Here is a 15,555-nt window from a genome sequence, read left to right on the forward strand (position 1 = left end):
GAAAAAATCAATTTATTTTAGGAGTCGTACATATATTACGTAAGCACTTATGGAGGAGGGGGGTCTGTCGTTTTCCTACGCACCATATAAATAAATAATCATTTGTATGAGAAAAATCTTACATGGGGAGACGGAGGGTCAAAACCCAGAAATATTGCTTACGTAATAAGTCTACGGCTCCTTATCTTTACATTATTGTGAAAAGGCTCCCAAAACCGCGAATGGTTTTGTCATTGACCCATCCATCCCGAAAGGGTTAAATAGCTAAATGATTTACAATAGCCATGGGGTCCATGTCAAGAAAAAGAAATAACTGAATACTTTTCAACTGTTGAATCCATTTATTGAACGCCTTTTTCGAATGTATTTATGTATGTAATTAAATCCACTATCATTCAGTTCGGGTTCTTGTGCTGTGTATATGACTATTATATGAATATGACTCACAATTATCAGAACTACACGTCAATTGCCATTACGTTGTTAAGTGGTTTCCTTGTCTATGTAAGTAAGAGTAATTATAATTACTACCATCAGTAAATATTAAACTAAAATCTATCACCGACTGACTGACTGATTGCTAAAAAGAGTTCTACATTTTCAATACCTCTATTCCCGGCTGAAATGGTTAATCTGTATGTGAGTATATCCTTTCTCGATTACTATCATAATTACGTGAGGGAATCGAAATATTTGCTCGGAGATTCGACAAATTTGGTAAAAATAATTGTAGATTTCTGATCTGTAGGTCTCACCATTGCTGGGTTTTGTACTGATAACTTATACTTCATTGTTTATTTGCGGTATTCGTGTTCATCGTAATGTTTCAATTTCAATGTTGGTTAGTAAGTGTCGGTATTTGAATGCTGTGGTTTCGTCTCACACGGGACAATTGACTAACTCCCCTAATAATTATGTTTTGTTTCGATTAACTTGTGAATGTATAAGAAAATTGTAGATATCTACTGTTAACGGAAGTATCATATACCAAAGAAAATGCCTTATTATTGTGTATCAGTAAGTGCATAATGGTAGGCCTCTGCTAAATGGTAAACATGTTTGAGTTTATCTGTTTTTTTGTGATTATTGTTACGCATTTCAACGCTGGATAGAATACACTGATATTGTTCGATTTGCTTCGATATTACCATTAAAATTTCACGTCTGTCTTTGTTAATGTTTTTTTTTCCCTTAATCCTAAGTCTTGACAGTACATCATCTAAATGCGCCTTCTAACATACAATTTAATCATGGTTGGAAATTTAGTTCCTGCGCCAATAAATGCTCTAGCCTCGTCTAGATTTGATCATCATAGAAGAATAAACAGTGGAGTATAAAAAAAGAAACAGAATATATTAAGAATAAATAGAATCTATCAATAAATATTGAGCGAGTGGGAATCGAATATACTGCCGGATATAAAATTGCCACAAATTTGAAAAAAAAATCTTGCTATAGTAAAAGTGAAAGCGCAGAGGAATTCATTTTCACAAACATTCTCCGTTTACCATTCTAAAAATTATTCCTTGTGACTATCTCGAATGTTTCATTATTTTGCTATTTATTTCATAGCATATTCGACATAATATCAAAAAATCATTCAGCGGAGAATGCTTTGAAGAACTCCAATTACCATAAATGTTCCTCAAATCACAATAGTAAACTAGTAACAATAGCCGTTTCACGCTAATATGGTAAAAACAACATTCGAAAATAATTGAGCGCATGAGCTTAAGTAGTACCAACATTCTTATCATCAACGATGTCATCATCGGATCCAGAAGTTTCCGCAGCATTATCTTCAAAGTTGGACGATTCGGACGTCTCCTGTGACGAGACATCCTGTTTGTTTTGTGTAGCAGCAGCTTCTTCCATTTCCGCAACGTTCTCCATGCACTGCATGCTACTGCAAGCACCACCACCGCCACATCCGCTACTATCCTCTGCTGGCCCGCCAGCATCGGTTGCAATGGAATCCATGACGAACATTTCCGAATCGGATGAAGAAGACGCTGGAGTACCACCCCGCTCCTCCGGTTGAACTAGAGACACGGACGATTCCTTACTTTTCGGTGGCGAAGCAGAATTGGAACGTGAACTGGAAGGAGTAGCTAACTCATTGACGACTATAGTTGGTGGCGTGTTAGACAACTCTCGAGAGCTGTCACGGCTGGGTCCTGGCTTTTCGTTGTCCTGCGGAAAGTCGGTGGCACGGAAAGTTCCATCGGTTATGCGGCGTATTTCACGAGGACGTGGAGCTGAACCGGCCGGCCGGAAGCTATTGTCCTCGAAATTAAATGCCCAGTTACGGAATGGGTCCCCACCGCTGCGTTCCTCGCGTCTGGTTGTGCTGGACCGCGCGGGACTTTCCGATCTGGCTCGATTGACATAGCTGAAAGCGGACCGAGACCCAGCAAAATCTAAACGAGCTGGAGGTGAATCAACGGGGACATTCTCGTATTCGTGTTCTCGTAGGCGCGACAATTGAGGTGTATTACGAAGGACCCTTGGATAACTACCGTTCATAGTCGGGTATTCCCTTGCTGGTGGAATGTAATCTCCGTATTCGTGAGACCGCATTTCTGCTTGACCATCCAACTGCATTACCTCTTGGTGATTCGTGGCATTTCCACATCCATCGCAGTTCCGAGAGAACATGAAATTAAAATCAATGAACTTATAGTCCGGAGGAGTTTGACCGACCCACATGGGAAGCCACTTGTTAACCAACAGCCATTGCAGAGATGGTTTTGATATGCGATTCACCTGGTTTTCTCCTTCGCTTTGATCGGCGGAGTTGGGTTGATTTTCCTTTTTGGATTTACTTTTGACTTTTGGGATTGTACCTGTTACTTTGGCAGTTGTGGACGAAGAAGTTGATGGCGCAGCTGATGACGGTCCAGCATTACTAGCTGTTTCACCATTTGGCGTACATCCGAACGCTCCCGCCTGACCCGAACCTCCATTTTTACTAATGTTATTCATCGATTGGGAGTTCTCTCCTCCCAAACAGCTGAAGAAGCTTTTCACATTAACCGATGAAGAATCCTTCCCAGCAGCATTCGTTTGATTGTTTGTAGTCTGATTCAGACGAATGTGCCCAACCGTTCCAAGATGGCTGTGTCCCAAAACAGCATAATGTCCTCCGAGACTGTAGTGATCGATATTTCCACAAGATGAACTCAAATGACGCTCGATGCGGCCAACACCATGTCCAATGACATCCAATCTTCCGAATATGCCGCGGTTTGACGGCCCAGCCGATCCAATTCCGAAAGACCCTGTATTTTGATAGGCTGGCTCCTCGCGAACTCTCTCGTAAACGTTATCATATTTAGCAAAGTTCTGATTCTGATATCTATAGTACTGATAGGACTCGGTATCATCAAAGCTTCGTTGGCGAGGTGCTCTCATGCTGTTGTGGGAATGTTTAGGTCGATTAAAATCCAGATGAAGGTTTTGGTAGCGTGGTCCAGTCGCCATCGGTTGTTGATTTTGATAATAGCTGTTGCGCGGAACTCCTCCTCCTCCGCGTGGCACATCGTATCCGGCAGTTCTGTCGTACAGCTCGTTGCGATATGCTAACGAAAGGTATTGCTGTTGCATGTGGAGCATACTTGGCGGCGGTGGTGGACCTGGGACAATGCCCGGTTGAGCATTATTACTGCGAAGTCCCATACCGACAGATGAAGGTCCAGGTCCTGGTTGCGGTGATGGGTTTGCTTGCATACCGAGAAGGGGAGCTCCTTGTGGAATGATTCCTGGGGGATTTTGAGCAACGGCAGGGGCAACCGCAGCCACACCAGCATTCGCGGCAGCAGCGTATTGTTCAATTGACTCGTAAATATTTTCGTAGTGTACATTGTTGTTATTATTGGCGTTATTGGCATTGTTGTTATTGTTTAAAGCTTGATTGTAACCTACAGCACCAGCTTCCGAGTTCAGCCCTTCTGCTTGACTACTCTCGTCATCGTTGTTTTGGTTATTATTCTGACTTATGTTGTTATAACCGTTGTTTGCTGCACTACCAATGATCGAACAATTCGCATACCTTGAGCTGCTTGCTGTTGTGGCGGCGATAGCGCCCTGCTGTTCGCTTCACATGGGCTTATCTATCATTGCTACTCCAGCGTAGCTGCGCCCAATGCTCATCGATGCCGGCAGCAATCGCCAAGTATTGGTCTCCGGAGTATAAACTTCTACCGAAGCTAAATTTGACGTTCCATCATCTCCACCCACCACGAACAGCATGCCCTTGTGAGCAACTACTCCGGCGTTTCTACGACAAAATGCCATATCGGCTACCTTGTGCCAAGTATTCGTTTCGGCATTATAAGCTTCAACTGATTTCCTCACTAATGGCCCATCATGACCTCCAACCGCATACAAAATATTATCTAGAACTCCAACACCTGCCCCACTGCGACGATCCGTCATCTCCGAAACTTGAATCCACGTGTCCATTGCAGGATTGTATCTCTCCACCGAAGCCAAGCACTGTCTCGAAGCACCATCGTAACCACCAACCGCATACAACAAACCATTGACCACCCCAACTCCAACCGAACTCCTCCTTGTCGACATTGAAGCAATCAATCGCCATTCCTGCGTTCTCGGATCGAACATCTCTGCTGAACTCAAGCCCGATGAACCATCAAAACCTCCAACCGCATAGATACAACTGTTCAGAACGGCCACTCCTAATGTCGATCGCCTCGCTTCCATGCTGTTGCAAGTGGTCCATTGATCTTGCACGGGATCATAAACATCAACAGTACGTACCCTCAAGGATCCATTGAATCCACCAATCGCATAAACTCTATCCCCCAGAACGGCCAACCCAGCACGACATCGCCGCGTAGGCATTTCCGCCACTTGGTACCAGCGTTCTTCGCGTAGATCATAACATTCCACGGAACGAATGGCCTTTGGCGCCTGACCTCCTATAACAAGCAACACCTTCGGCAACCCAACTGGCTGTCTCGGAATGGTACGTGGTGTCTTGAAGGTCGATTTGACCTCCCCCTTCAGCAGATGGTACTTCAGTGCTTCGATGATGAAGTCCTTGCACTGGAGGTCTCCCTTGAGAAGCTGCTCCTTCTCGACGCGCTGCACCAGATATTCCTGGGAAAGGAGGGGAAGCCGGACATGCTCCATCAGGTCGGCGAGATAGGACTGCCGTGTGCAGATGTCGTACTGGATCCATGTGATCACGCACTCGTAAACCTGGAATGGAATATTATTGAATGTGTTGAAGCTTGAATAACAGATAAATAAATGAAATAAAACAAACAAATAAAATGAATGACATTGTAGAACAAAAGATACAGCGGCAAATATATTATACTTCTTGTTTCTCCACTTCATTAACTCCATCCCATGTTAACAGAACTGGTCTCTTTTTTACACATCCCTGAGTACAACCATTCCACAAAAACTTCTCCACACCTATCACACCATTCGGTAAATTTTGGACTACCAAACTGTTCGATAAGTTAAATTTAAAAATCAGCCGAAAATTGAAATAATAAAACATTTATTCCGAAATTACGCACAACTGTCATTTTTATTATTTCACGCATGCTGCAGCGCAGTGAAATTAATTTTAAATTTCGGAAGGCTTGTCCTTAGCCCTCGAGGACTCGCGCCGTTGAAAAAAGTACAACACTACCTAAAAAGCTCACCTGTCGTACACAACGGAGGCGATACTGCATAAGTGATTCAAGACTAAGCGAGTCCCGGAAGGTTAACTGTGTTGGAATATAACTAGCTCTTATTATATCTGTCGCAAAGAAACTTCCCAGCAAACGGGCCCTCTTAGCGTGCCCATTTGATTTATTTATCTAGCTAACATATAAACAGATAACACTGAATCAATAATTCGACGCCATAACATGCCGTTCGAAGCCTCATCTCTCCGTCCTTGGTTGCGTCCTACGCTCGCCAAATCGATTCGTATTTGGTCCGTCCATCTAGCTCGCTGTGCTCCACGACTTCTTGTACCATCCGGGTGGGAAGCAAACACCATCTTTGCAAGGTTGCTCTCCGGCATTCTTGCAACATGTCCTGCCCATCGTACCCATTAAGGTAAAACCTTCTTTCTGGATAACGAGCCCTCCGTAGAGTTGGACGAGCTCATAATTCATCTTTCGATGCCATACACCGCCAAAAATGGTCCCAAGCACGCACTTTCGAATACCCTGTCCTCCTTGAACATGATCCAAGTCACTTGTCTGTAAAGAACCACCGGTCTTGTGATGTGGGATGGGATGTGAATTTTTTTTTGACCGCAGTTTCTTCTGGAGCCCGCAGTAGGCCCGACTTCCACAGATACCTTCGTATTTCACAACTAGCATTATTATCAGCCGTTAGCAAGGATCCAAGGTAGACGAATTCATCGACCACCTCGAAGGTATCTTCGTCTACTTCGTCTTCGTAACACTCCTTCTCAGGCGGGCCCTGTCGCGCTCGGTTTTTCACCTCCAGTTCAACTTTTCTTGCTTCACGTTTCCGGCTGGTATACAGCTCTGTCACCTTTGCAAATGTTTGACCGACAATGCCCATTGCCCATGTCATCCACGAGACAAACACATTGCACAATGGTCGGAAAATGACAAATTTTGGCCAAAACTAATTTCAACATTTTTTGCTTTTGCTTTTTCCTTGCTTTACAAAAAGAATTATTTCGATTTTTTTTGGGATATTTTTAAAATACAGCAGATTTGCTAAAACTGAAGATTTTATTGAATTGATCTAACGAAGAAATGTGGGACACTTTTCGATTCAAATTGTGGTATTTTGGAAAGACATCGAGAGGCTCAGGCAAAACTGAATTTTTGATAGAAGGCCTGGAAATCCGACTGCTGAATATAAACCGGTAAATTGAGATAATGTATGTCTGTATGTATGTATTTATGTATGTATGTATGCACTGTACACTGTGCATTGATGTGCTTAGTTTTGTTCGCATGTGCGTGTGTGTGCATGCATAAAAATTGCCTCTATCTATTCGCTCACAAAGGAAGATGTATTCAACGAAGGATCTTGTTCCAGTGTTTCTCCTAAAAAATGAGCCTAATAGGTCAACGCGTTCAAGAATTATGTTCAAAATACTATAATTTCTTAAAGTGTATTGGAAAAACGGGAGCGGGCCATTTGGCATAAAGTCATTTGGCATAACGCCATTTGACATAAGGTCATTTGGCATAAAGGCCAATTGGCATAACGGACATGTGGCATAATTGTAACCAACGTCAAAAGTGAGGGTCTTTTGGCATAACGAACATTTGGCATAATTTTTTTTTGCGTTCGCTAAATGGTGACTAAGAGGTGCGGGAAATACCCCGGAATAGTAAATATAACACCCGTCGATAACAATATTAAAAAGACATTACCCTCTCGTGGAAAGAATGCATTTGCAATGCAAAAGTAGGCACATGCCCGGATTAGAGCAGTGGTGGATGTAATTCCCCCTTTAAAAGTAGGCGTGTGGCCGGATTATGGCAGTGAAGGATATGATACCTTCTTTAAAACTAGGCGTATGGTCGTAGTAGGGCAATGAAGGATATGATCCCTTCTTTAAAAGAAGGTGTTTGCCCGGATTATGGCAATGGAGAATATGATCTCTTCTTTAAAAGTAGGCGTTTTCCCGGATTAAGGTCATGGTGGATGCGATCCCTGCTTTACAGGTAGGCGCTTGCATGGATTATGGCAATGGATGATGTGATTCCTTCTTTAAAACAAGGCGCTTGCCCGGATTGAGGCAATGGTGGAAGTGATCCCTTCTTTAAAAGTAGGTGCATGCCCAGATAAGGGCCATGGTGGATGCGATACCTTCTTTAAAAGTAGGCGCTTGCCCGGATTATGATAATGGTGGATGTGATTCCTTCTTTAAAAGTAGGCGCTTCTCGGGAATAAGTCAATGGTAGATGTGATCTTTTCCCCGAAAAGCACAATTCAGATTGATTTGGTTGCAATAATTCATATGTGGCTTGATTGGTTTTAGTAAGTCGTCTACGACAAGTGTGTTGCTTGAGTTTTTAAAGTTAGGCGCTTGCCCGAATTAAGGCAATGGTGGATTCGATCCGGTCTTAAGGCGCATGCCCGGATTGAAGCAATGGTGGATGTAATCCCTATTTTAAAAGTAGGCATGTGGCCGAAATAAGTCAATGATGGATGTAATCCCTCTCTCGGAAGTAATTCAGCCGTTTTGTTATTTCGTTCTTCCGAAAAATGTCTTCCATCAGTCTAAATTTATCAGAAAACAGCCTCGACCTACATTATCTACGCTAAACATTACATGAAATATCCCTTTCGCTTTCACAGTCCGAAATTATGCCAAATGTCCGTTATGCCAAATGACCAACTCTCTTCTTGCAGTTCTAAATTATGCCAAATGTCCGTTATGCCAAATGACCATTATGCCAAATGACCTTATGCCAAATGACCCAGACCCTGGAAAACACATTTTTGGCTCTTATACTCATCCGATTTGCTCGCAATAAGCTTTATACGATGGGGATTTTAGCATTGAATGCAAATAAACGTGAATGGTGTGACATATCCACCTATTAGGGCTCTTTTTGACTTTTCTTATAAGAAATTATTTCGAACTAGACATTTTTTTAAATAGCTCTAACTTGGAAATGTGCAAATATTACTCTGAAACGTGGTACATGTAGAGTAGCGGCAACATTGTCAAAAACGTCGAATTTTCAGAAATTTTTAATCAAGAAGATAAAAACTACAAACACATTTTATATGAATGTAAAATATGCTATAGGAAGGTTTTAGTATGACTATGATTGTAGCTAATAAAATAGAACATATCATACGGTGTAGATATGTTTTCTTTACGCCTTTTTGGAATTCAACTTTTGCACATTTTCCACTAGGGCCACTTTGACGCCTCTAACAACAATGAAAACCATTACAAACTACTTTTGAATCAGTGCGCATAAAAATGTGCTTCTTAATGAGATCATAAAAGGATACAATCTGCGAAATCATGTTTTGGTAGTTTTGGCCGTCCCTTTGTATGGAGCCCGACCATTGTGCATTGACTGAATCTGTTGAAAATGATACCCCGGCTCTCCGCTTAATATCATTTAGGACAATATTGAGTAACAGGCATGAAAATCCATCACCTTTTCGTAGTACCCGGTGGGTTTCGAATGAATTGGGTTGTTCGCCCGAAATTTTCACACAATGTTGCACATCATCCACCTTTGCTGTTATCATTCTCGTGAGCTTCCCAAGAAAGCTGTTCTTGTTCATGATTTTCCTTAGCTCTACGCGGTCTCTACAATCGTATGCTTACTTACTTACTTATCGATCCGGTACACTCCTAATGGTGCAGAGGGCCGACTTGAAAGATCTCCATCCTGAGCGATGTCCAGCTATCGCTTAGACCTGTTGCCTGGAGAGATTTCAGTTGATTTGAATAGTTGCACCCCCATGAGCCTATCTATCGTATGCCGCCTTGAAATCGATAAACAGATAGTGCGTTGGGTAAAGATCTGGTTCGTTGTCGAGCGGCCATCAACTCTAATTTTCCACGCACTCATTCACTATTGGTTCCAGACGGCAGAAGATAATCTGGAATATTATTTGCTAGGCGGCATTTAGGGTGGTAAGTTCTCACACTCCAGTTTGTCGCCTATCCTGTAGCTGGTACACATCACCTTTCTTTTCACTCCACCGGTAGCTGTTATGTTTCCCATATTCGAACTATCAGTCTGTGCTGACAAGTGATAAGCTTTTCCGAGCCCATCTTGACGAGTTCAGCTCCGACACCGTCATTACTAGCTGCTTTATTGTCCTTGAGCTGTTGGATGACTTCTTCAACTTCTCTCAAGATGGGGACTGGTTGTTTTCCATCGTCCGCTGACCTTACGAAGTCATCTCCTCCGCTGCCTTGACCTTCACTCTGCCTGTAGTCTCAGCGTCATTGAGGTGTTCCTCGTAGTGCAGTTTACACCTTTCGACCACTACACAATCGACAGTCAAGGCTCGTGGCACGAAGTATTTGCGGGATCAACGCATCCGCATCAACGTTTCTGATAGAACTTGCGTGTTTCTTGATAATGGCAAAGCTGTTCCATCTCCTCGCACTCCGTTTATTCCAGACGGCATTTCTTCACCTGAAAGAATCGGGTCTGCTGTCTCCATTTCCGTCAATAGCGTTCCACGTTCTGCACGGTCCCTTGCTGCAGCGGTATCGTCTACGCTGCGCTCTTCTCCTCCAGAATTTGTCTGCACTCTTCGTCGAACCAATCGTTCCGTCGACTTCGTCCCACATACTAGACGTTGCTCTACGCTTTGTTGCTCTACGTCGTCTACTACGCTCTATCTACTGTACTCTAGCAGTTCTCAAGAGAGGCCCCACTGAGCTCACCTTTTTCCGGCAACGCTGCCTCTAGATGTTGCGCGTATGCAGTGGCGACATCAGGTTGCTTCAGTTGCTCTATAGGTCGCCACGATGTGCCCTGATGTCGATAATGTCGGAAAAATACCATCCATCAATGCCTGCAGTGAATGGCCATATTCTTGGAGGCGGCGAAATCAATTAGTCCTAGGACGTATCCTCCGGGCCCTCCTTAGTCGGTCTCGACTTCCCTGGGCATAAAAGTATCATCGTGTTAGCCTCATGATATACGAATGCAAAAATGGTAACTTGGCTTAGAAACCTCGCAGTTAATAACTGTGGAAGTGCTTAATGAACACTAAGCTGCGAGGCGGCTCTGTCCCCAGTGTGGGGATGTAATTCCAATAAGAAGAAGAAGAAGAAGAGCGTATCCAATAGTCGGTTTGAACTCCTCCTCCTGGCCAATATGGGCTCGGGCAGCTGTCGTCATCACGTTCGAGATGTGCGTAGAATACGTTCCTATCATCATCAGTGCTTCCGGAGTGTGGGCTATGAACGTTGATTATGCTAAAGTTAAAGAACCGGCCATTTATCCTTAGCCTGCATATATTCTCTCATCGATCGACCACCACCCGATCATGCGCCTTTGCATATCGACCATCACTATGAATACTGTTCCCAGCTCGTGTGTGTTTTGCCGCAGCTCTGGTAGATGATATGATTGCCTCTAAATGTTCGCATCATCGATCCCTTCCAACCCGCCTGCACCCGTACGATGCGGGATCCACGGTCCATGAGCACATCTATTAGTATGCGTGTGTTCCCGATAAAAGAGATTTGCAGTTCCACGAACCGAGCTTCAAATCGCTAATATTTTTTCGTTGCTGTAGTCATCGCCGAGTATTTCGGTCCGTATTCTCTTAATGACTGGTACCCATTTTCTACGTGAAGACGTGACCTTATTTCTACCTTTATCTAATTCATGTATCTAAGCGTCAAAAAATACTCAAACAGTGTATTGAAATCGTGGATACATACCTTTTCCTCGGAGGGCACTGAGAGTCGATCACTTTTAATCAAATTAACTACTTGTTCGCTGGTGAGATTCAAAAATTCTTCGAACTGAACAACTTCCCTGTAATCAATAATACGAAATTAATCCACAGCATCACCAAACAATCAAAGCAATTTGTAACACTCACGAGAAGTGCTGTTCAATGTACGTCTCGGCATAGTTCAACAGGTCGATGCACCCATGAATGTCAGCGAAGTCTCGGATTCCCAGGCAGTTGCTTGGATCCAGCTGAGTCTGAAGATAATCACAGCACGCATCACGAACGTCCGTCAGCTGCAGAAGGTTGGCCGCCGTTAGTAGGACCTGTACGTTGTCCTCGGTGACCTCGACCACCGAAGTGTAAACGTACTCGATCAGAAGCTGCAGGGCACGATGGTCTACACCCTGCAGTGTGATTCGATCCTGACGGCTTTCCTCAAATCCAGTAAACATGGCATAGAAATATGGACTGCATGAGGCCAGCACCATCTTGTGCGCCGGTATCTCGATTCCATCGGCGACCAGTATCACATCGCATAGAAGATTTTGTCTGAAAAGAAAGTACAGTGAATGCGCCGTGCCAAGACTATAAAGTCCACATCGTGGGATTTATGGTAATTGCTAATTACTCTCGCATATTATTCATGGCCTCGAACGATCGCTGCGTGTGCACATTGTTGTGGTATGCTCCTCCGGTTGTTTTGTCTTTTCCATTTGACCGCGGTAGTTGTTTCTGGGAGCTCTCATCAAGGGAATTTTGGCTAGCGTATCGCACTAAAATACAACTAAAAATATAACAATGAGAATGTTAAACCCATGATATACAGCAAAGTTGATGACATCTGCAGGCTTGTAAGTTCATCATTATTTCTAAGTTTTGCATTCAATTCCGAATGAAAAGATTAAATTATATTAAATTAAGGAATCACAAGAGTTTTTTCAGTTGTTTTTATTTGTTCGATGTAAAAAAAGATAAACAAATTTATCTCACTTCTCATAGTGATAAACATCACAAGTGAAAAGGTGAGAATGGATATGGCTTTGCTTTCACTGCTCACCAAGAATGTTTACAATTCTATGGTCATGCCATAAGATCCATGTAGAGGTTGTGAAGATGATATTGTATAGAGTCCAAAGTTTACACATGAAGATAGTCAAGAATAGTTTTTATTTTTACAAGAGTAACAGTAAAATACAATCTACTCGAAATAGAAGTAACTAGTTATAACAAAATGTAGCTAATCTGATTTTCTTTTTTTCTCGGAAATACCAGAAAACATAGTCACTTCGGTTATATGCATCTAAAACAGCAGTAGAATGCCTTATAATTTATTACGCTTCTATCTATTTTGTCATCCGCTAATACCTTTCAAAGAAATACCCTTCTTCAGTTGAGTATTTGCTCTCACTGGTAGAAAAGCGCTTGACACAGTCACGGATGCCAGTTTTGAAGCCATGTCATAAATCAAACCAAGTCATAAAGGCAAATATGCTATATTTTCTCTATTAATCAGGAGCAGTATTGCTAGAAAGTACGACAGCACTTGACCAATAATAATAATTATAACTGTCGTCTAGGGCATGTTTGATACATTCACGAGGAAGTGGATATCAGAAAAAGGAATTAAAGCTTTTGAATTCGAAGGACAGTAATGCTGTCTGAACGATGAAAACAATTCATCTGATCAAAAAGCTTCACACAATTCAACTCATTTGAGCGAATAGGTCTTAATAATTTATTAGGACATTGGTCAACATCACCTGGCATCCCTGGAAGTAAGCCCAAAAAGAAATACTCACCTTCCTCGTTCCATTGTGCCCTCGGCAGCAGAATTTTGACTGCTTCCAGTGTTACTGTTGTGGCTATTGCTTAGATTGCTCATCATATTCAGCGTGTACTGAATAAATGATATCATACACCACCCGCAGGCCAAAGACTTCCACCTGACGGCTCGTTACAAACGCATTCAATCCACTTCCGTTCTCCACAAGCACTTGACAATAACCGAATGGTGCTCAGCCCCGAACCTGATTTTGTTGTTATTGTTGCTGCTGCTGTTGTCGCATCTGTGTCTATCCAACAGAAATGGCGACCAATATCAACACGAAGTGAAAAAAGCTTTTCTATCAACAACGAGCACTGCCCCGCGAAACCCACTAGCGCTTATCAATTTCACACACAGGAAACTACTAATGGAGCACACTTTTACGGGAGGAGACATCCATTTTTGATGGAAATATGCACGATTTTCACCAGGCAGCAAATCCTGCTGCCATTACAAATATGGTCGCGACAACAAAAAACAACACAACCCTCCGATGAGGGATGGCAATAGCTAGCGCACTTACACCAACTGGAAATGAGAAGGCAATGAGCAGTGAGACGAAATCGATGTTGGTGAGAATTCACAAGATTCCTATTGGAAACGGGTAACACACCAGTAGAAGCGGATCAAAATATGAAAATTGGTAATAGAGACTAGGGATGTGCAAAGAAAGTAAAAACCTATTTTATTAGGAGTTGCCTCTCTTGGTATAGAGTATATGCTTGAACCGGAGACGAGCCAGCCTAGCGCATCCGTTTCACACTTTAAGTACCGGTACTTTGGTACGGTGTCCAAGAATATTAAAATTGGGTCACGCGACATAAGCAATACTATTCTTTTGCCTCAACTTTTATAATAGCTGATGAAAAATCAGTATTTATCAAGGTTTTAAAACTATCATAAAATTTTACCACACTTAGAAAAAGTTACCGACTCCAGTAATTCGATTACCGAAATCTCAACAACTGAACTGTCGGTAATGTTTTCGGTAAAATTTAAAATCACCGATAGCCCAAGTAGCACACGCAACATCTTCCAAAAAGCACCTTGTTTCTATGTAGTTTCATTGAAGGCATTGGAAAAACATCAAAGCACGAAAATGTTGCATCAAGGTGTCAAAAACGTCAAAAACGAGAGATATGCAAATACTTCTCCAGACGATTTAGCAACGCTGTTACTTTTGTAAGCAAACGCTTCCAGCACTTCCCGCAGCGCAAAATGTTGAAACTTGTATATGACTTTGCATTTGATAACAAATTGGAATATGTTTGTCTGTCCACTAACAGTGTTTAAATAAGCATAAGCATGTTTAAACAAGCAAATAGGCGAAACACGATACATAAACTAGGTTACTTCTATGAGCATGATCATGATTGACCGCCCACGGTTGCTACTCCGTTATTGCCAGGTCAGCTATAACTACACAGAGAACCAACAGATGAAGTTTGGGACTAACATCATCTTCAATGTGTAAGAACTGGTGCACGGTGTAAAAAAATGGATTATTATCGAAGTTTCATGTACCTCTAATTTTTTTCACAGAAAGTTAGGCAAGGTCATTAGAAATGAGGTACGGGGTGTTTTAAAATATTTCATCGGCGATTTTTTGAAAAAAGTGATTTTTATTGTTTTTTCCTCTAATACACCGTACAAAAAGTCAATTGATAACCCAACAAAGGATCAATCATTCAAAATTGAAAATGTACACATTTGCAGACTTTTTCAGTAGAAAACCTATCTTGAAATAGATCAAAATATTTGAAAAATATCAATTTCTGTAATTCAAGCCTTCCTAAACTATGTTTTTATTATTTATTTTTAATATTTTTAATATTTTTTCCAGCCCAAATATGGATCTCTATTGAATGTTATACTCACATTTCTTTCATTGGACATTCGCACTATGAGACCAGCCCATTGTCAGTCTGCCATATTTTAAGGGGTTCATATTTTCCTCTAGACACAGTGTCTTATCATTTGTGGGGTACAAACCATGCAAAATACCCTAATATTGTTCGCAGCACATTTTGCTTGAAAACCCCAAAACCTTACTGGCCTGCTTCTTATAATTATCACGCTTCATGTCCGAAATAGACTATTGAATGGAGTTATACAGAGCAAACTCCTATCCGGTTGCATGTTACGGAAGTTATATTGTTGCTACAAGCACAACTGCACAACAACAGGCCCCGGGCCCCCACAAATATTGTGTACCAAAACAAACATTTTTTGTACATTTTGGGGCCCCCTTCCGGCTAAATCCGGCCCTGCCTCCAATCATCTCCTGTACATCCTCTTATTTTTATTTC

The 15,555-nt window shown here is 42.1% G+C and overlaps 1 protein-coding gene across 2 annotated transcripts; it reads right to left on the minus strand.

Moving 5' to 3' along the window:
- Positions 1-318: 318 nt before the first annotated feature.
- On the minus strand, positions 319-13,732 carry LOC134213001 (ring canal kelch homolog). 2 transcript variants are annotated; one of them, XM_062691435.1, is made up of 5 exons: positions 13,221-13,731; positions 12,050-12,205; positions 11,569-11,970; positions 11,405-11,501; positions 319-5,226 (listed from the first exon to the last, which is right to left on the minus strand). In XM_062691435.1, exons 1-5 carry the CDS (start codon positions 13,334-13,336, stop codon positions 1,732-1,734), a joined length of 4,266 nt encoding a protein of 1,421 aa, XP_062547419.1. In that variant the 5' UTR covers positions 13,337-13,731; the 3' UTR covers positions 319-1,731. The 2 variants fall into 2 exon arrangements, with proteins under 2 accessions (XP_062547419.1, XP_062547420.1); XM_062691436.1 differs by having other exon boundaries at positions 4,099-5,226; positions 13,221-13,732.
- Positions 13,733-15,555: the final 1,823 nt, after the last annotated feature.

This window comes from Armigeres subalbatus, chromosome 2, assembly GCF_024139115.2.
Source record: "Armigeres subalbatus isolate Guangzhou_Male chromosome 2, GZ_Asu_2, whole genome shotgun sequence".
Taxonomy (NCBI): domain Eukaryota; kingdom Metazoa; phylum Arthropoda; class Insecta; order Diptera; family Culicidae; genus Armigeres; species Armigeres subalbatus.

Bases quoted from the DNA above. Each gene is read 5' to 3' on its own strand.
- LOC134213001 (XM_062691436.1), bottom strand. From the start codon at position 13,336: ATGATATCATTTATTCAGTACACGCTGAATATGATGAGCAATCTAAGC. The intron at 12,206-13,220 runs GTGAGTATTTCT...TTATATTTTTAG, and splicing joins GGCACAATGGAACGAGGAAG to TTGTATTTTAGTGCGATACG. The intron at 5,227-11,404 runs GTATGTATCCAC...ATTCCATTCCAG, and splicing joins CAGTGCCCTCCGAGGAAAAG to GTTTACGAGTGCGTGATCAC.